Source organism: Aegilops tauschii, chromosome 5 (assembly GCF_002575655.3).
Source record: "Aegilops tauschii subsp. strangulata cultivar AL8/78 chromosome 5, Aet v6.0, whole genome shotgun sequence".
In the NCBI taxonomy this organism is placed as follows: domain Eukaryota; kingdom Viridiplantae; phylum Streptophyta; class Magnoliopsida; order Poales; family Poaceae; genus Aegilops; species Aegilops tauschii.
The window spans coordinates 285720454-285742835 of NC_053039.3; the positions used below are offsets into that span (position 1 = coordinate 285720454).

Genomic DNA, 22382 nt, shown 5'->3' on the forward strand with positions numbered 1-22382 from the left:
ACATATCTATGGTCAGGAAACTTGACCAACTTTGGTTAACGAGCTAGTCTAGTAGAGGCATACTAGGGACACTTTGTTTTGTCTATGTATTCACACATGTATCAAGTTTCCGGTTAATACAATTCAAGCATGAATAATAAACATTTATCATGATATAAGGAAATATAAATAATAACTTTATTATTGCCTCTAGGGCATATTTCCTTCACTAACCGGCTGGAGGATTCACGGTCCTCAAGTGTAACAAGTCTTCAGGTCACGCGGACAGAAAGACTTCAGTGATGCCTAACACTCTTTGGCTCTGGGTGTTATGGGCTTTGTCCTCACAAGGATCTCTCTCTCAAATGCTTCGGAGGTGGGTTGCTCTCAAATGACAAAAGCCATGCACTAACTCTGAGCAGCTACCAATTTATGATGTAGGGGTGGGCTATTTATAGCCTGGAGGCAACCCGACATGATATGTCCGAAATGACCCTGGGTCACTAAGGAACCGACACGTGTCCAACGGTCGGATTTCAAGCACACGCGGCAGCTTGGCTAGGGCTACAAGCAAAGCTGACTCATCCAAATCTGGATAAGATTTGCTCGCAATGTCTTCGCTCGAAGACATAGGATTTTGGTTGAGCATCACATCAGTCATCTGACTTTGTTCACTTGGACCCACTTAACAGTAGGTGGTTCGTATGACTCAATAAAGAAGAAAAGGAAACTACGAAACAACTATGTCTTCGCACTCCATAGTCTTTAAGTGAATGTCTTCTCATGTCATTATCTTCATCGTGAATGTATTCACGAACCACCATTGTCTTCAATGTCTTCACACATTTTTAGGGGTCATCTCTGGTAGGTAAACCGAATCAATGAGGGACTCCTACCTGTGTTATCCTGCAATTCTCACAAACACATTAGTCCCTCAACCATGTTTGTCGTCAATACTCCAAAACCAACTAGGGGTGGCACTAGATGCACTTACAAATATCAAATCACATTTCTAATAAGTTTTTATATGGACATCTTTCGATCTATCCTTTTATACTCATATCATTTTGAAATACAATTACATGAAATTTGAGAATACATATGCTTTACTTTAACCAACATATATTTATTACATGCTCAAATTTATACTCCTTAAATAACAATTCATTTTATTGTTATTATTTATTTATAACTTTGTTATCAAGCACCTATTGTTCGTATTTACAAAGCAAGCATTTTGGGGTTTGAGCTTTAGGGCTTAGCTATGGTTTAAGGTTTATGGCTTACGGTTTAGGGCTTAGGGTTTAGGGTTTAGGCTCATGGTTTGATGTCTATAGGGTTTAGGGTTCATTTCTCTAATATGAGCTTTTGGGCTTAAGTTTCGAGCCTAAGGTTTAGGTTTAGCGTTTACATCATGGAGATATTCACAACAATATTCCTTAGTCCTTAGTGGGTAGAATATTCAGATTAGAATGTACACGAAACCGTTATTCCGTCTTTACTGTTATGTTTCAAAATTTGCATTCACTTTTAGGGTTCTTATTTATTCTAGTTCACGTTCGACCACATTGCATGTTTCAGAATGAACATGCAGAATAGTTCTAAATAATTATTGCTCAACATTCTTCTAAACACAATCATCGTTCTTTCATAACTTTTCAGCTACTAGTAAATTTAGTGATTAACTCTCACTATAGTAGTATTCTAATTTACAGTTTATTTTTTAATACAGTTCTTTAAGATTGAATTCTTGACCTAAATTGATGTTTTGTACACGAATAAATGTCCAACAATTGACTTGGTTCACAATGTTCATAAACTTGGAATTTTCACAATGTTAATATCTCAAACAATATGTGAAATAATATTATTCTTCGAAAGAACAACAGAAATTTAAAGATATAAACATGATTAATGATATTAAATTACTATTATATTGTAATTCAATCTACTCCAAACATTCATTTATGAAAATTATAGGAACACGCCTAAGTATGCAGCTATACAAATAAATACCAAAAAAAAATATTAGGTTCATCTTAAGTATCATTCTCTGTAACATGTCCAAAAACCGTCTAAATAAAAAGTTTCAGTGACTCCTTGTTACATGTAGTGCCAGTTACTGTAGCTGCAGTCTAAGATCCAATTCATCCTAATCCAAATCTCGAACACAAAAACTGTTCCAGGATAAAAAATAACAGAACAAAAAACAACATTAACAACAAAATTTTTGATGTCCATATCTTTGAAGACCTTCAATCCGTCGGGAAGAAGACGATCTATGTTGTTTAGGTAAGAAAATCAAGCTTCTCAAAGAAATATGTGCCTTATCCTACCTACATGTGTTACATGTGTTCTCCAGGGCTCAATATGCAAGGCCCGATTCAAAGTAGGCTTACCATGGATGTTTTGTGAAAAAGGAAGATTAGAAGAGAAAAGTACTAAGAAGAACAAGAGAAGAAGGCTTAATATAGTGGTATAATTTCTACACAAATCTAAGACAAGAACTTTGGGACGGAGGGAGTATTTATGAAGAAGAAATATGTTGATAATTTGTATCAATTTCAAGCAACCTTTTGATAAAAGTCCACTTGCATTGCTGATAATCTGTATCTATTGTAAGATTGGAACTAGAAAGTGAGAGATAGCAATGAAGAAGAATAGCGAGAGAAGAGCTAGCTATCTGTACTGCAAATGGAATGTTTTCCTTGGGACTTGTATATGTGCAGATACACTTACCGTATATACCCCATGACAACAGTTATCTGTCCCCGTGGAATAACAGATACATAGATAGATACACATAACATTACAGACATATATGAAGTGTTATACAACATAAAAAGACTATATACACAAACATATGTGTGAATCTTAGCGCACATCAACGGCCCACAAAGTGTGTGGCCCCATACTTGCATGCCCTAAATCCTCTCCCACCATGCAATGCCAAATGAACTATATATATCTATCAACGATCTTTCCCTGCTTCTGGCCTTCTCCACGCTCCTTTCACTACCTCTTCAACAAAAGGTTCTCAACCAACGTGCCTTGAATCTCTTAGTGGAGCTTTTCCTATTGCCAGTTTCCACCTTGAAATAATTAGTGTCAACTACTCTCGGTCTACGGTCTGATTTTGTCAGCCAAAGAATTTCATCTATCGTCTTAAGCACAATAACGGTTGGGTCACCGGCCATGAGCACAAGAAGTCAATCATTCAAAACCGCTTCAGGGAAGTCACCAAGAGGGGTGTGCCCCGTACCATTGACATCAATTGGGATAATATCCCGGTCCCCGCTTGCGATCTCTCAGACCTTGGGGCTACCTTCTCGGAGGAAGAGGACAATAAGGCAATCTTCGATCTACCAAGTTACAAAGCTCCGGGACCGGACAGCTTCACCGGTGCCTTCTTCAAGGAGTGTTGGGAGATCATCAAAGGAGACATTATGAATGCGGTCAACCACTTCTCGAGCTTGCACACCTCCAACCTCCATTGGCTCAACTCGGCGAACATTGCCCTCATTCCTAAGAAAGATGGGGCGGAGTGCATCTCCGATTTCCATCCCATTAGTATTATCCATGCCATTGCGAAGATTATAGCTAAGATGATGGCTTCGCGTCTCGCCCCGCACATGCAAAGTCTTCTCTCAAATGCCCAACGCGCTTTTATCAAGAAGAGGAGCATCCATGATAATTTCATGTATGTGAGAGGCTTGGCAAGAAAGTTGCATCGCAACAGGACCCCAACTTTGCTCTTCAAGCTCGATATCAGGAAAGCTTTCGACTCTGTGAGATGGGACTTCCTCTTGGATCTTTTAAGGCATCTGGGCTTTCCAAGCAGATTTCGCGACTGGGTTTCCGCCCTACTTTCCACGGCATCGTCGAGGGTTTTGATCAATGGTGTGTTGGGTGATCCGTTGAAGCATGGCCATGGCTCAGACAAGAGATCCCGTTATCCCCCTTGTTGTTCGTTTTGGCGATTGATCCTCTACACCACCTTCTCAACAAAGCCATGGCCCAAGGGCATCTCCATCCTCTCTATGCACGACCATCCGTGCTTCGCTCTATGCCGACGATGCTGCCATCTTTGTCAAGCCCATCAAAGAGGACGTCCAATTCCTTGCTTCCTCTCTCGCCTCCTTTGGAGAGGTTACTGGTTTAGTCACCAACTGTGCCAAAAGCCTCGTGGCCCCTATTCGATGCGAAAACGTTGACCTTGATGATATTCTACATGCTTTCCCGGTTGTCTGTTCTTCATTTCTGATGAGATACCTAGGACTCCCATTGTTTGTCAAGCGTCTCAAGAGGATCCATTTTCAACACCTTGAGGATAAGGTCGCTGGCAAGCTCCCTCCTTGGTAGGGAAGACATGTCGCTACTGCTGGCCGGGTTGTTCTTGTCAAAGTTGTCCTCATTGCCATCTCCATTTACCATATTACACCTCTTAATATCCCGGTGGAGCTTCTCAAGAAGATTGACCGTATTCGTCGCGCCTATCTTTGGGTGGGAGCCGATAATGTCTTCGGTGGAAAATGCAAAATTAATTGGGACCTTGTTTGTAAGCCAAAGAAACATGGTGGCCTGGGTGTGCTCAATTTGGACAAATTTTCCAAGGCTCTTAGGCTTCAGTGACTCTGGTTTAAATGGAAAGAGCCCACAAAACCATGGATTGGTATGGGTACGCCCTGTACGGACAAGGACAGAGATTTGTTTGCGGCTGCCACTACAGTCACGGTTAGCAATGGGCGTACGGCCAGATTCTGGAACTCCTCTTGGTTGAATGGTTTGCGCCCGCGTGACATTGCGCCTGACATCTTTGTTCTATCTAAAAAGAAAAATTGCTTGGTCCAGCAAGCTTTATCTAACAACACTTGGATCTCTCACATCAACATCTCCAATGGCCTAACCTTCGACCACGTTCAACAGTTCGCCAACCTTTGGGAAAAGGTTGCTCAGGTCACACTTGCTGAGGATATGGAGGATTCCATTATTTGGAAGTTCACCAAGGACGGTTTGTATTCTTCCTCCTCGGCTTATAAGGCGCAATTCGAGGGCCTGACTACGTCGGACATGGTCCATTCGGTGTGGAAGGTGTGGGCTCCTCCAAGGTGCAATTTTTTTCGCTTGGCTTGCTCTTCAAAATAGGATTTGGACATCAGATCGCCTTCTTCGTCGTGGATGGCCCAACTGCGGTCTTTGCCCACTTTCCAAGCAAAGTCAGGAATTAGCGGCCCACCTTCTGTTCCAATGTCGTTTCACCCTTCGCGTGTGGAATGATATCCTCCCGTGGCTCGGCATGCATCACATCAATACCGCTGCTTGGATGACAAGGGGCTCGGTGAAGGAATGGTGGACCGGAAACGTTCATATTCGTAGCGAATCCCCCAAGGCGCTTGCTTCGCTGATGATGCTCATCTCCTGGGAGATTTGGTCGGAGCGCAATGCTAGAATCTTCCGCAACACGGCCTCTCCTTCGGTGGTCCTTATTAACAAGATAAAAGAGGAGTTGTCTCTTTGGGCTTTGGCGGGCGCCAAGCACTTGAGTATTGTAATGGCGCAAGAGTAGTTCTTTATTTTCTTGCCGCTTTGTGGCATTGTCTAAACCTTCTTCCTTAATCAATGAAATGACAAATCTTTTGCCTTGTTTAGAAAAAAAAAAGACCCCCACTCCTCCCATCACTTTCATTAACAATCAAATGTTGAAAACTCGTTCTATTCAGAATTTTTTCTGCCTTACCTTTCGGCAGATGTGTCTCAGACAGAAAACACACACCTGGCTTTATTTGCTTCTGGACCTCCAAAAAATGCACGAACTGCCCGAGCTGAATTCATCCTGCGGCAATTCCACCCCATGATTTCCATTGCTCCAGCAATGATCTGCCAATTGTTATCCCGTAGAAAACTCTCTCTAACCTCTGTTAACCAAGACTTGAGGCACCCCACGTCGCAGTAGGAGAGGATGAGTAGGAAGAAACTCACGATCAAGACCAGAGTAAACAAAAACTTAACGTCAAGGCGACCCCACAAGAGGACGAAGAGCCCTAGGCATCACCAGGGGAATAATCCAAATAAAGCGAGCCAATCAACTCTGGCGACTACCACCGTCAAAGAATTGAAGTGCTTTAACAGGATTGGCTTACCTGATGATCAATGTACAGCGTCCCACGTCAAGGCAGCAACAGCTATGTACAGGAGACCTGTAACAGGACTTAGCCGCTGACGTCAAAGGATTCGGCAACGCTGGCCATATAGGGAGGAGGCTGCAGCAGCCAGCGGCCAGCGGCCATGTGTAGTAGAAAGTGACATCAATCTTCTGAGAAGGGAGGACCTGCCACCAGAGAGCAAAGCAACAGGCGGAAGCGAGGGAGAGCACGACCTTCGGGAGAGAAGGCCGTTGCCTACGCTACGTGTGTGTCCAGGTGTTAAAAAAAAGTTGAAGTAGATGTTCCAATTTCAAAGAGATTGGGGCGTAAAAGGGAACAATATCATTTTACAAGTGCCATTCCGTTCGATCAAAGGACAGAAAAAGAAAATTCTGCAATACTACCTCCGTTCCACAATGTTGTTTTGGGAAGTCAAACATTACATTATGAACGGAAGGAGTACAATCCAAAAAGGCCCATGGGTCCATCGCTTAGTTTATCAGACAACTAGCAAAATAACACGAGACACTCCTCCGCATCCATAATATATCCCACACATAGAGCTTGTCGAATTACACAAACACATGTTATCTCAGTGTCAGTTCTCCTTGTTATTCTCTTTTTTATATTTCCTTTTTTCTCACGGATAAGGAACTTGTAAATTTACCAGCTATTTCCTCTCTTTCGAATCACTTGCTGGACTCTGCAGTTTGTGCTTCTCCTCTGAAGGTGTGACCACAACGTCTGCGTCACTGAACCCAAGCTCTGACATATCTTGCTTCGCCATCAGGTTTCTGGATTGTGCAAGAACAACATGATTTAGAATCCTACAGGACAGAGCAGCAACAAACCAAGAAATAATAATAATAAAAAGTGCATCTTGTTTATGAGCTCGAATAGTGTATTTCAGACATTAAAGCTGGTAAGAACTCATACGACTGCAAGTGGCAGAACTTTAACTATTACTACAACAATCATGAGAAATATCTTAAAATCAACTATGGCAAGCACTAAACATCTCCTAAAAGGCTAAAGCTGGTAGTTACATATTTGTGGTTGCCTAGTTGGCAACATTGGTTGCTTCCTGCAACCATCAAATAGACATACCGCCAGAGGAGGCAAATAACACAACATGGAAGGATGTGAGGCTTGGTTTGCTGTAGGCTAATGCAGCAACAAACTGTTTCTTCCCTCAACTACCAAAACTAGTGGTTCATGCTGCAGCAATAAACTGTTTTTCTACTGTAGCAAGATTATATATACTCCCTCCGTTCCAAAATATAAGTCTTTTAGAGATTTCAATAAGGACTACATAGTACATATAGATGTATATAGACATATTTTAGAGTGTAGATCCACTCATTTTGTTCCGTATGTAGTCCGCATTAGAATCTCTAGAAAGACTTATATTCGGAACGGAGGTAGTATAACCCATGCATGCTGGTTCACTTTGTTTTCTGTTTTGATGCCAAACACCTATCCTTGCCTAGCGAGGCCAATATTAAGTTTGCTTAGGAACCAAACACACCCTAAATCATTACACATAAATTCTTCAAGTCATGGATGTGTCAAAAAAGAGGTTGAGCTAACAATAATACTACAATACAAGTAGTTCACTTCTGAAATTATTACACGGGGAGTAAGCATGCTAACCTCCCCATCCTACATTCCAAGTATTTCTTCGAGAACATCCGACATTTTTCAGACTGAGCCCCTGTTGATTTCAGGCAGGCAAGATAGTCCTTCTTCTCCTGTTTGAACAGGCAGCTCTCATATAACACTCACTGACATTACACCCTATGAGAAACAAAACGATTAAAACTTACCAGGTCACACTCGTGCAGGTGATCAAGAGGGAATACACCCTTTTCAGGAGGTACAGGCCTCACTCCCCTGTTTCCACCAAACGCTCCACCTGTTAAAACCCACACGGGTTATTCAAAGCTTCATACATTAGCATCATGTTCCAAGTTAGTTGATGCGGAGCATCCTACGGTCATCCCCATGGACCTACCATCGTCTCATCAAGAGCCAAGAGGACCTATGACACGAGCACGAGCTAGAGCTCTCGAGAACGAGGTGACTTCCTTCCTTAGTGATATCACATATGATCCACTCGAGACATGGCTACTACCTAAGTCCGATATGCTATGCATGATTAGGCGTCAAGAGGAGCCTCCCGAAGATGCACGTGAAGACGGACAAGCCACCAAGTTTACGGATGAAGAGAACCAACGGAAACGGGCAAGTTCACTTTCCAGGCCCCGGACATCCGGCCAAGTCCCCGGACATCCGGCCCCTGGAGCAACCACAGCAGCAGCAGCCCAGACACCCAAGCCTACAGGGCCCGGACATCCGGCGTCCAGCCCGGAAATCCGGCCAGCCCGGAAATCCGGCCAAAAGCCCGGACATCCGGCGTCACGCTAGAGAACATCCAGAAGTTTTGCCCTCCAGCCAGGACATCCGGCCTCTCCTGAAGCCCCGGACATCCGGCCCGTCGCCCGGACATCCGGCCACCCCTGTCTGCGCACAGTAAGGGCCGAGGCCCGTGTACCCCTTCGACTCCCTAGACTATATATACTCTTTCTCCTCCATCTTTCTAGGGTTAGCATTGGTTTAGCTCATAGTTGAGATAGAGCTTTGCTCATCCATATCGGATCTACTCCACGAGAGAGACCGCGGCCCCTCTACGGAGAAGATCCCCCTTGGATTCAAGACCTCCTCACGGAGAAGACCCCCATCAAGACCTCCTCACGGAGAAGAACCGGTTACCCTTTGTATCGTCCTTTGTTGATCGTGGATCTTGTATCTCCTCTCGTGTTTCGAGGATCTAGCACATGTGTGATTGATCTTATTGGTTGAGTGATTTCTCTCGTGTTTTCTCCCGTTTTCCCCTCGTGTTCTTCGTGTTCATCGCGGGATCCACTCCTTTCGTGAAAGATCGGCCCCATAGGGTTCCACCCTACATCATCTTGGTATCATGAGCCACGTTGATCACGATTTCGGAGCCCCCTCTCTTTGTTTTCTAGCTTGATTTTGTTGTTTTTCGTCCTAACCCGAAAATTGCCCCACAAAAATAGCCCCAAATTTTTTTTTGTGATTTGTTGGTGTGATGAAGTTTTGTTGGATTTGATCCGTGGATTTCGTGTGTTGCAGGTAGATCTAGCTTTTCCCCATCTTTTCCCCAATTTTCATCCACAAATCTTCCGAATTTTGCCCCGGATTTGACCTCTCCACGCGGTGTTCATCCACGGATCCCGAGCCCGGACATCCGGCCCGACCAGCCCGGACATCCGGCCCGGCCCGGACATCCGGCCCCTGACAGCATCAACTCCATCCTCCACTCCATTTACCGCCTAACTTTCGTCCAATTTTGTTCCGGAGCCCACATACACTTCCGCATACCACCACCATTTCCGCATAGCACCACCATAGCCTTTCCCGCTACCAACTCCGACAATTTTGACCCATTTTGTTTTGAGAATTTGAGTTGTGGTTTCCGTATCCTATTGTGTTTCGGCTATCTAGGTACGGTTCGGCATCAACATCACCACCGCTCATCTTCGCCAAGGACTACTACGAACGGCTACATTACTTTGGTATCACCTTCACCTTCATATCATCTTGGTATAGCGATATCATCATACTCTCTTGCATTTGCATTGATAAACCCATGGCCTTACTTTTGCGTAGCTTACCCATCGAGACTAGCCTTTGAGTATTGCCGGCAACGTGACTTGTGCACATTAGTGTTCATACTTCACATAGCATACATACCATCATTGAGTTGCATATCTTGGTATCATCTCTTGTGTCACAAAAGTTGTCTTCGCATACACAATTGCTATCTTGGTTCGTGAAGCATTGCATGAGAAAAGAGCTCAAACAACAAAGAGCCAAACAAGCTTTTAAGCAAAAGGAGAAAGATAAGCAAAGAGCTTAAGCAAGAACCATAGCATCATACAACATTAAGATTGTCATACTCGATCATCTTGGATCAAAGCATAGAAACATCATACATATAGCATACTTGGCATAAAAGTCGTTGCATTTTTGCTTAGTAGGTTGTGCACAAGTTCGTATCCGCCTATTTGTGCAATCGTGCTAGCGTCTCTCTAGTGTTGTGCAACAACAGCATCTTGGTGGATTCCACATTTTGGCTCACCCTTGGTTGCCCAACCCGACTTATCTATTTGTGTGTGTGTTTCCGTGTACCATATCTTGCTATTGGTCTACTTGTTGCATTTGCAAATTTGTGAATCTTTTCCAACATTATTGAGTCTCACTTACAATTGCATCAAATTTTGTGCCACCATCCTAACCAAGCTCCACCATAAGCTTTTACTTGTGTAGGTGTGAGAACCGACAAGAAACGGTACCAATTGTGCTATTCCCTTGATACACATTGGAGTGATATTTGGTCCATTTTCAACATCGGTCAAGGTACATTTGGTATTGGTTCTTCTCTTTCTCCCACTCACATATCTTTGTTTGGAATGATGGATAGGCCAAGTACTTCTACCAATCCACTCTTCTTGGAGCAAGACGACGACATGTCATCCTACGTCACCAAGACTCAACTATTTGGTGCACACCGAGCTTTGCATCAAGAACAACTTGCTTTGGGCGATCGCATCGACAACCTCGCCACCGATCTACGACAATCTGAGCAACGTACAAGAGACTACTTCGACACATCCATGAGTTCCCTCAAAGAAGATATCCGAACCATGATGGTCCGCTCTTCTACAACTTCGTCCTCGTCAAGACTGAGCCGCTCAAGTCGACACTACGACGACACCATCTCCGGTTCAAGTACACCGACATCGAACACTCTTCGTCGTGCCGCACGTCAAGACCGTCAAGCTAACCGCAATCCTCTACACGACACCGACTCTCAAGAGCATCGACATCGTCACAACCAAGTTGCTTTCGCACAAGCACAAGAACGGCAACGCCAACGACAACAAGAACAAGAGGAGCAAGCGCGACAACATCAAGATGCACAAGACGTCGAGGCGCAACGTCAAGAACGACAACTACGTGAAGCTCAAGCACTTGAGGCGCAACGTGCTCTTCAAGACTCAAGTCGTGCCGTAGCCAATCGAGGCCGACAAGCTCGACTACATCAAGAAGCACTTCGCGACGAAGCTCAAGAAAGGATTTACCAAGCACGTGTGCATCGTCAAGCCCCTCGTCAAGATCGACAAGCTCCTCGTCAAGATAGACAAGTTTCTCCTCAAGCGAGACAAGAACGTCAAGTCCATCGAGAGCAAGAAGACAATGGACCCCCTCCTCGCCAAGAGCAACATGAGGAAGACAACCCTCCTCGCCAAGCACAACATGAGATTGTCAATCCTCAACGACATGGGCGTCATCATCCCCGACCCCAACACAATGAAGAGCAACGATATGGCAAGCTAAAGTTCACCATGCCCAAGTTTACCGGAAGCAATGACCCCGAAGAGTACATATCATGGGCATTGAAGGTTGACAAAATCTTCCGCTTGCACAACTACGAAGAAGAGAAGAAGATCGCAATGGCATCACTCGAATTCCAAGACTACGTCCTCATTTGGTGGGAACAAGTCATTGAGCGCCATGCGGCAAGAGGTGAACCACCCATCACCACTTGGGCACAAATGAAGGATGTCATGAGAGCACGATTCGTGCCAAACTACTACAACCGCGACCTCTTCAAGAAACTCCAACAACTCAAGCAAGGAACCAAGAGCATTGAAGAGTACTACAAGGAAATGGAGATTGCCATGATACGAGCCAATGTCAAAGAAGATGATGAGCAAACTATGGCACGTTTCTTGAATGGACTCAATCACCCTATCAAGAAGATTGCCGACTTCCAACCATACTCGAACCTCATCGAGCTAGTGCATCAAGCTACCAAAGCGGAACGGCAAGTACAAGACGACTTCAAGTATGCCAAGTTCTCATCCAAGTCCTATGGCCTCTCCAACAATCAAGCTTCAACGACTCCCACCACGAGCAATGGCGACAAGTCAAGTTACAAGAAAGCTTTGACAAGCTCAAGTCGTCCTCCTACTACAAGCAACTTCAAGCCGAAAGCTTCATCATCATCTACTCCAACCAATGAGACCATCAAGACAAGTTCCATCAAATGTTTCACATGCGGAGGCCGAGGCCACAAGTCCTTCGAGTGCACAAACAAGCGCACCATGATCCTCAACGACGACGACACCTACGACTCCATGAGTGAAGGAGAAATGGAAGCTCTTGAGCAAGTGGCCATGCACCGACAAGTGAACAATGAAGAAGAAGATGATCACATCTTTTGTGACGAAGACTCAAATCCCGCTCTTGTTGTCTCCAAGGTCTTGACTCTTCAACATCAACAAGACGAAGATCAAAGATGCCATATCTTCCACACAAAGGCCGGCATCAATGGACGGTCCGTCAAGGTCATCATCGATGGAGGGAGTTGCCATAACTTGGCAAGTGAAGAACTATGCTCCAAACTCCAATTGGTCAAGATGAAGCACCCGCACCCCTGCAAGGTTCAATGGCTAAGCGACACCGGCACCATACAAGTTGAGCAGAGAGTACAAGTCTCTTTCAAGATCGGCGCCTATGAAGACACTTTGGAGTGTGATGTCCTTCTGATGACCGTGTGCCACCTCCTTCTTGGACAGCCATGGCAATTTGACCGAGGTGTCATTCACAATGGGCGTACAAATCACTATAGCTTCAAGATGAAAGGGAAAGAGTTTGTGCTACGTCCTATGTCTCCAAGCCAAGTGCTCGCCGACAAGCAAAACACCCATCGTGGAGAGAATAGTGAGAGAGTGAACCACCAAAAAGAGAGTGAGCGCCACAAGCCCAAATTGAGTGCCTCCACGATGAGCGATAAGAAAAACTTAGTCCTATTTGCCACCAAACGTGAGATGAGAAAAGTGTGTGAGAACCCATCAAGTGTCCTACACTATGTCCTATTGTGCAAGGATGAGGCACCAAAAACTAACAACTCTCACGATCTACCTTCGGTGTTATCTTCTTTATTGCAGGAATTCCAAGATGTTTTCCCCGATGAGCTACCTCCGGGTCTACCTCCACTACGAGGCATTGAGCACCGAATTGATCTCATCCCCGGAGCGCCGCTTCCAAACAAAGCGCCCTACCGCGTCAACCCCGAAGAAACCAAAGAAATTCAAAGGCAAGTAAAGCATCTCATAGACCATGGACATGTGCGTGAAAGTTTGAGTCCTTGTGCCGTACCGGTCATTCTTGTGCCAAAACGAGACGGTAGCTTTCGCATGTGTTCCGATTGTAGACCTATCAATGCTATCACCGTTCGTTATAGGTACCCCATTCCACGCCTTGATGATATGCTTGATGAACTTTGCGGTGCCACTATCTTTTCCAAAATTGATCTTAAAAGTGGTTACTATCAAATCCGCATACAAAAGGGTGATGAATGGAAAACCGCTTTCAAAACAAAGTTTGGTCTATATGAGTGGTTAGTCATGCCTATGGGTTTATCGGAAGCACCCGGTACTTTCATGCGTCTTATGCATTACGTGTTTCGCCCTTACATTGGTGAATTTGTTGTTGTCTACTTTGATGATATCCTTGTGTTTAGCAAATCTCTCAAAGAGCATGTCACCCACCTTCGCACCGTGCTACAAACTCTTCGAAAAGAGCAACTTTATGCTAATATGGAAAAATGCCTATTTGGTGTTGATAAACTTGTTTTCTTGGGTTTCGTAGTATCTTCTAAGGGTGTTCATGTTGATGAATCTAAGATCAATGCTATTAAAACTTGGCCCCAACCAACCAATTTGCAACAAGTGCGTAGTTTTCTTGGTTTAGCCAGTTTCTACCGTAGATTTGTGAAGGATTTTAGCACCATTGCTTCACCTTTGCATGCTTTGAGTAAGAAAAATGCACCATTTGTTTGGGGAACATCCCAAGATATCGCTTTCAATGAGCTTAAGAATTTGCTTACTCATGCTCCCGTGCTTGCATTACCCAACTTTGACAAACCTTTCGAAATTCATTGCGATGCTAGTGATAATGGCATAGGAGGTGTGTTAACACAAGAGAAGCGCCCAATTGCTTATTTTAGTGAGAAACTCTCCGGAGCGCAACTCAATTACCCCATCTATGACAAAGAGCTATATGCTTTAGTGCGAGTTTTGCATGAATGGGAACATTACCCACGCCCTCATGAGTTCATCATCCATACCGACCATGAAACGCTTAAATATCTTAAGGGTCAAACTAAGTTGAACAAGCGTCATGCTAAATGGAGTGAGTTTATTGAGTCTTTTCCTTATGTCATCAAGTATATTAAAGGTAAGGAAAATGTTGTGGCGGATGCGCTTTCCCGTATATACATGCTTGTCACTCAACTTGAGTTAAATGTCATTGGCTTTGAGCATATAAAAGACTTGTATGAGCATGACCCCACATTTGCTATTCCTTATGCAAAGTGTTTGACGCATACTTCTTAGGATCGATACTACATCAAAGATGGATATCTTATGAGAGCTAACAAACTTTGCATCCCCGAGTCCTCTCTTCGCTTGTTGCTTTTGCAGGAATCTCACGGAGGCGGACTCATGGGACACTTTGGACGCGACAAGACATTTGCTACGCTCGCCAAGAACTACTTTTGGCCCAAGATGTTTCGCGACGTCAATCACCTCACCAACCGATGCTTTACATGTCGCAAAGCTAAGTCTAAAGCCCAATCTCATGGCCTCTATATGCCACTTCCAATTCCATATCAACCATGGGAAGATATTAGCATGTACTTTGTGCTTGGTTTGCCTCGAACTAGAAATGGCAAGGATTCCGTTTTTGTTGTTGTGGACCGATTCTCCAAAATGGCACATTTCATTCCTTGCAACAAGATAGACGATGCTTCACATGTTGCAAATTTGTTTTGTAGGGAAATCTTGCGTCTTCATGGAGTGCCCAAGACGATTGTCTCGGATCGCGACGTCAAGTTCTTGAGTTACTTTTGGAAGACCTTGTGCGCCAAGCTCGGCATCAAGCTTTTGTTCTCTTCGGCATATCACCCACAAACCGACGGCCAAACGGAGGTGACCAACCGCACGCTCTCCACTCTACTACGCGTGTTGATAAAGAAGAACATCAAGAAGTGGGAGGAGTGCCTAGCTATCGCCGAGTACGCCTACAATCGCGCAAGACATTCGACTACCGGCAAGTCCCCCTTCGAGGTCGTCTACGGATTCAACCCATTGTCCCCATTGGACATTCTACCTCTACCGCTACAAGAGCGCACAAACATGGATGCGAGTGCCCGAGTCAACTTCCTCAAGAAGATGCACGAAGATACAAGAAACACCATCGAGCGCCAAGTACAACGACTCGCGACCAAGCTCAACGTCAACAAGCAACCCATGATGTTCAATGTTGGAGATCTTGTGTGGCTACACCTTCGCAAGAATCGCTTCCCCAAGGAACGCAAGTCCAAGCTACTACCCCGAGCGGATGGACCCTTCAAGGTGCTTGCACGCTACAACAACAACGCATACAAGATCGACATCCCACGCGACAAGTACTCCGTGAGCGACATCTTCAACATCAAAGATCTATCCCCGTACCATGGCGATGAGGATTTCGATCCGAGGTCGGATCTTTCCCAAGGGAGGGGAGATGATGCGGAGCATCCTACGGTCATCCCCATAGACCTACCATCGTCTCATCAAGAGCCAAGAGGACCTATGACACGAGCACGAGCTAGAGCTCTCGAGAACGAGGTGACTTCCTTCCTTAGTGATATCACATATGATCCACTCGAGACATGGCTACTACCTAAGTCCGATATGCTATGCATGATTAGGTGTCAAGAGGAGCCTCCCGAAGATGCACGTGAAGACGGACAAGCCGCCAAGTTCACGGATGAAGAGAACCAACGGAAACGGGCAAGTTCACTTTCCAGGCCCCGGACATCCGGCCCCTGGAGCAACCACAGCAGCAGCAGCCCAGACGCCCAAGCCTACAGGGCCCGGACATCCGACGTCCAGCCCGGAAATCCGGCCAAAAGCCCGGACATCCGACGTCACGCTACAGAACATCCAGAAGTTTTGCCCTCCAGCCCGGACATCCGGCCCCCAGCCCGGACATCCGACCTCTCCTGAAGCCCCGGACATCCGGCCCGTCGCCCGGACATCCGGCCACCCCTGTCTGCGCACAGTAAGGGCCGAGGCCCGTGTACCCCTTCGACTCCCTAGACTATATATACTCTTTCTCCTCCATCTTTCTAGGGTTAGCATTGGTTTAGCTCATAGTTGAGATAGAGCTTTGCTCATCCATATCGGATCTACTCCACGAGAGAGACCGCGGCCCCTCTACGGAGAAGATCCCCTTGAATTCAAGACCTCCTCACGGAGAAGAACCGGTTACTCTTTGTATCGTCCTTTGTTGATCGTGGATCTTGTATCTCCTCTCGTGTTTCGAGGATCTAGCACATGTGTGATTGATCTTGTTGGTTGAGTGATTTCTCTCGTGTTTCCCCTCGTGTTTTCCCCCGTTTTTCCCTCGTGTTCTTCGTGTTCATCGCGGGATCTGCTCCTTTCGTGAAAGATCGGCCCATAGGGTTTCATCCTACATCATTAGTCATGGGGTAGAAAACCGGCAACACACGGATGGGAACCAAAGCTCTTGGTCATTGTCACATGCGTGAAGCCAACAACAGTAAGCATGAACCAACAGGAGCATAGGAGATCAATCACAAAGACAGGTCCTCACCTGCGCTCATTGCCCAGGCACTTCAGGATCCAGATCTCGATACCGTCGCTTGCAATGCTCGAACGCTGCAGTAAGCCAGCAACACAACACACGAGTCAACCCAAGGCATACGTGCCGACGCAGCATTTCATCGAACAAGTCAGGTGTGCGCCTAATATCATGCGCGGATTCACCCAAATTTAGAGCGCCAGGAGAGGAGGCACTCACAATGGCGGCGGCAGCGTGGGTTCGCTTCAGAAGTCTATACGCCGGAGCGAGGGACGGCACGAGCGCAGATGGACAGATGGAGCAGGCCAGCGAGGGGGCAAGCTCACGCCGGGGCGGGGTGAGAGGAGTGGCGGCAGACTGGTAACTCCCTTCGCGTCGGAGAAAGGTGGGGACTGGGGAGAGAGACGCTGCCGCCCACCTGGCCGTCGCGGGGAGGGGGGATGGCGGCGCGCCGGCGAGGAAGAACAAGCAACCTCGGATCGGGAAATGGGTAACTGGGTGGGCTGGGCTTACGGGTTATGGGAGAGCTGGCCCAGTTGGTACACCCTGTTTGGGCCGGGTCATTCCCGCGGGCCCTCTAAGCCATCATTATTCCTTTGGTAACATCATTTATATTTGGCGATTTGCCTAAAAAACAATATTTGGCGATAAAAGGAGGGAGTAGAGCAAGTTTTGGAGCCATCATACAAGAGATAAAGAGTAGGACCAGTCTTGTTAATTCTTGCTATTTTAGTCATGAGTTTAGAACCTCAAATGTTGAGGCACATAATCTAGCAAAGCATGCGTTAAAGCTAGGATTTAGCCGTCATGTTTGGTTAGGCCAACCTGATGATCTTGTTTTCGTCCCTATAAACATTATGATGACTTAATAAAGCTTCATGAGATTCTAGAAAAATTTATATTTAGCTAAAAAATCATTTATATGGCAACAATAATCCTCAAAAAAAATGGAAACAAGGACTGCCTGCAATTTCTCAAAAAGGAAAAAACAAGGACAGTCTCCACATTGGTAAGGAGTAGTCAAAATATATTTGGATGATCGTGTCGAGAAGTTGTTGAGGTGCATCAGCCGAGAAGTAGGGTGGAAGCATTGCGTGGATTCTGTCACGAAATTCCTAAAACATTGCACTTCTAGGTACAAAATGTCCCTAGATATACAAGCAAGCAATAAAGAATGCAGCCCCACTTTTAAGAAGTACTCCCTCCATCCCATAATGTAAGACGTCTTACATTATAGGACGGATGGAGTACTTTACAAGTAACTTCAGCAGTTTAGCAAAAGAATTTGTAACTTGTATTGGTACATTCTTCGACCATCTTCAAGCAGATACCCTAGGCAAGAACTTTGACAAAGATGATGTTTGTGAAAAGTTTGGTAAATAAAGTGGAGCAGATATTCTGTGTAGACGATCCCTCTGATGATGATCTTTTTAGAATCTTCAAGCCCTCCGACAAACTTTCTGATCCTTCTATTGATCATCATGACATGACAGATGATGCAACTGAGGATTTGCCTGACCATGGCATCTCTCTAGATAACCCTTCGGAGATAAAATATACTAGAAGGGTAGTGCGCGCTTTGTTGCGCTGCTTATGTTCTTGGGGTTGTACATGTTTTATTTTTACATGGTAATTTTATGAAGTTGTGAAAATTATTAATGTGCTAATTGGTTTGGCGTTTGGGAGAAACAATGGGTGTGTTCTTTTTATTAGAGATGCTACACCTACGGACAAACTTTACAAAATCATGGTTACAGATGGATGTGTCAATTTATGATTGGAGATTAGGGGAGGAGTGGTCCAACGGTGAAAATCGGTGAAATGATTAGTGGGAGAGTTTGGTATGATCAATCTGTAGCGAATTGTCCATGAGTGTATCAATATGCTTTTTTTATTGTGGTGTTTGGTGGATCTTTTGAACATGTGATTGGAGGGGGTCTTTTAGTTAATACAAATACATGAGAAAGTTGCCTATGTTGTTGGCCGCGTGTGTCATATGTGTCATAGGGACACTTCTTTCTTATCAACGAAGGCCCATACCATCCAGGACTTACCAAGGGACCAATTCATCAAGAGATCCCACTACGAAGCTTAGGTCAACGACTCGATAAATCGTGTATCCAATCTAAATTGAAGACCTTAGTTGAATGAGGGGACTTTAAAATTAGGGAGCTCAATGAATTTAGAGATTTCATTGCCACAACCAAGGATTGGCTGAGTCAAAATAAAGGCATTAAAATTGTATACCTCAATCGAATGAGAGAGCTCCAAAATTAGGGAGCATAATGTATTAACAAATTGAATAAGAGAGCTCTCCAACATTACGGGGCATAGTGTATTAAAAAAATTGAACAAGCGAGCTCTTTGCGACATTGTTGACCCAGTCAAAATTGGATGACCCAATTGTAGACCTCAACTGACCCAGATTGTATATCTCAATCGAATGGGAGAGCTCCAAAATTAGAGAGCACACTGGTGCGCGTCGGTCCTAAACAAACGGTTTTTTACCCCTTTCCGCGACGACATTTGGAACCGTCGCGAAGTGAGTGTGGGCGATAGGGGGGTCCTTCCCACACGACCCAGAAACCGTCGGGGATATGCCCTCCTGGCACACACGTTCGGCAAAATGAGGTCGTATGCGACCGACGAGCACTCAAATATGGAAATACGTATAGTAGAGCTAAAAAATACAATTATATGGCAAAATTGTTTCCGGTCGCAAGTACACCACACACAGTCAGTCCCCGCTAAACGTTTTCGTTCGTATGCACATCCCACACAGTCACTCCAAGGAAAACGTTTTCGTTCACAGGTACATCACACACAATTTTTCCCGTTAAATCGTTTGCGTTATTGAATGTACCACACACGGTCCGTAGAAGAAACTCTGTGGTAAAGGCTGTCCATGACACACAGTTTTTATGTGGTAAATGTTTGCGCAAGGTGGCCTAACGCAAACAATTTTCAAGAGAAAGTCGTGTGTGATTGTTCATTGATCCAACACGGTTTATTCCTAGAAACTGTGTGCGTCGCCTGAGGTCATCGCCCACGGTATTTTTTCAACAACCATTTGCAATATCAAAACCCAATTAGCAGGCTAATTCGCCATTAGCAGGCTAATTGCCCTATTATTAATAATCCATTTATTAATCTAATTGACATTCATATTAAGCACACAATATATTTCATTTCCATATTAAGGAAGCAGAATTTCATAATTGAAATACATCAGAGTACAACATGATATAACTTCAGCACTCAGCTACCCCATTACACAACTGCACCAGCAGCAAGTTCCACATGCAACATGTAGAACCTTTCGAAATTAGCATCACAGACGGTATATAGACAGATGCATCTCATCTGGAAAACTGCTGAAGCGGAAGGCGAATATTGAGCCTTCATTCATGTTGAAGGTCCTTGCAACTTTAGGCCAGTGCATGTGGATGATTGACCGTTCGTTCTTCGACCTCTTCAGGAACACTTCAATATTGAACCGTGGGTGTTGTATGAAAACCTTCCTCGTCTCCTGATCATAGAGGTGGTTTGAGAGGTAATCATCAGTGAACTGCTTTGGAAAGGCCTGAAAACAAGGATGTGCATAAATATCTTCTCTATATTGGAAATGGCGCAAAGGAATAACAAAAGGCAAGGTATAATAGTTAGTACCATCTTGTAGTGAACTGATGTCTTCTTCATTGTGCAGACAAAGATCTTGTTGTTTTTTGTCGCTAATTTCTTTATCCTAACAATCTTTCTGAGTTTCTTGATTTGATTGATATTCATGGACAACTCATTTCCCCATATGCAAAAAGGGTCGAACAGTGGGTCAAAATCCCTGACAGCAGGACCTACATGTGCAAGACCAAATTGTTAAAAACCAAAATATTAGAATGGTTCCTATAATTGCACAATAATGCGCTATTAGACAATGGACCATGCACGTGCTAACCTCGATTGTAAACCTCAGTGCTTCCCATTGTTTCCCTGCAATACATATAAGGTAGTTAGTCATCAGGTTAAGTAAGGGTTCGCATGCTATCAGTAAAATATGTTGATGAAAAATAAGCACATTGCAGATTCATCAGATTAATTGAAGCCACACGGAAAACCCATTTACCCAAACCAAGCATGATTAAGAACTAGGAAATATAGCACTTGTATATGTTTCTCATGTATTAAGTGCAGCCAAATTCGATTTATTCCTCACATGCACAACAATACAAAATTCTACTCACGAAAATTGGACATCGCATTGCAGAATTGAACCAAGCAGTTAACTAAACACCACAACAAATGAACCAAGTATTAACTAAGCACCACATTGCAGAATATACCATTGAACCAAGCAGTTAACTAAACACCACAACAAATGAACCAAACATTAACTGAACACCACATTGCATAATATAACATACTCATAATAGAAGATCAGAGAGTTAACCAAACAGTTAACTACAGCCAATTGTAGCAATTATATTTGTTTCTCATGTATTTACTACATCCAAATTCAATTTATTCCTCACATGGTATACAGTAACAGAATGCACCCACAATTTTGTGAAGATAAATTCAATTTATTTCTCACATGGAAGACAATACAAAATTGCAGCCTGAAGAATTGAACATCACATTTGCAGAATTGAACCAGACAGTTAACTGAAGACGACAACTAATTAACAAAATAGTTAATAAGTGAGCACCACACTGCACGACTTTGCATGGTGAAATTAGATAGCACAATTCACTAGATTTTGTGAAGGAAAGGCAGGAGCAGCACACGCAACGGGTAAACCGAGCATGCTTAACCGGCGTAGCTAGCAATTGGCAAGGTGCTCCTCCAAGATCTGGGGGTCGGCACGAATGGCAGCCATCGCGACCTCATCCGTGCGTGCGGCCGCGATTTGCTTCTCTGCTGCCAAATGCTCCTTGAGGTCCTGGCTATACTGCGTGCACCATGGCTTAGGCCGGCGCTTATTTGGTGGAGGGGTCGGTGATTTGGGTGGAAGGTGTCGCGCTCGCGCCGGCGGTCGGGTTATGTGGGATGTGAAAGGAGGAGGAGGATGGGGGTCGGGTGTGGATTACCTGCCTGGATAGAGGAGGCCGAGCAACGTGAAGGAGGGTCGCCGGCGAGGAGGCGGCGACGCTTTAAGCAAGGAGTGAAGGTTTCAACTTGGAAAGGAAGGCGGAAAGAGGGGAAATGTGGCTTTTGGTAAGGGGGAGGGGGCGGGGAGGTAGATATTTCCGCGGAAGCCGAAAATTTGGAATCGCTTCAGCCAAAAAACTGGCGCGCAAAGTGTCATCAGACACGGTCCCTTATTCAGAACTGTGTACGATATGTGGACATCACAAACGATTCAGATAGCTTAACCCGTGTGTGATGAGTTTGAACGCCAAAAGTTTTAGTTCGAATTTCCATGGTTACAGTGGTCATCCAAGTCATTGCATAATTTGGGTACACAAAGGAGACTACAGCACACCCACACTTCTTAATCGAGCAAGTTCAGCAATTAAACA

At 44.7% G+C, this 22382-nt stretch overlaps 1 protein-coding gene across 1 annotated transcript; it reads right to left on the reverse strand.

Moving 5' to 3' along the window:
* Nucleotides 1-6449: 6449 nt before the first annotated feature.
* LOC109773908 (uncharacterized) lies at nucleotides 6450-17362 on the reverse strand. Its single transcript, XM_020332635.4, has 5 exons — nucleotides 17085-17362; nucleotides 16878-16942; nucleotides 7949-8037; nucleotides 7776-7873; nucleotides 6450-6916 (listed from the first exon to the last, which is right to left on the reverse strand). The coding sequence occupies exons 2-5, from the start codon at nucleotides 16885-16887 to the stop codon at nucleotides 6793-6795; spliced, it is 321 nt and encodes a 106-aa protein (XP_020188224.1). The 5' UTR covers nucleotides 16888-16942; nucleotides 17085-17362; the 3' UTR covers nucleotides 6450-6792.
* Between the last annotated feature and the right edge of the window lie 5020 nt (nucleotides 17363-22382).

Bases quoted from the DNA above. Each gene is read 5' to 3' on its own strand.
- LOC109773908 (XM_020332635.4), bottom strand. The intron at 7,874-7,948 runs GTAAGTTTTAAT...CTGTTCAAACAG, and splicing joins ACCTGCACGAGTGTGACCTG to GAGAAGAAGGACTATCTTGC. The intron at 6,917-7,775 runs GTTAGCATGCTT...TGCACAATCCAG, and splicing joins TTGGAATGTAGGATGGGGAG to AAACCTGATGGCGAAGCAAG.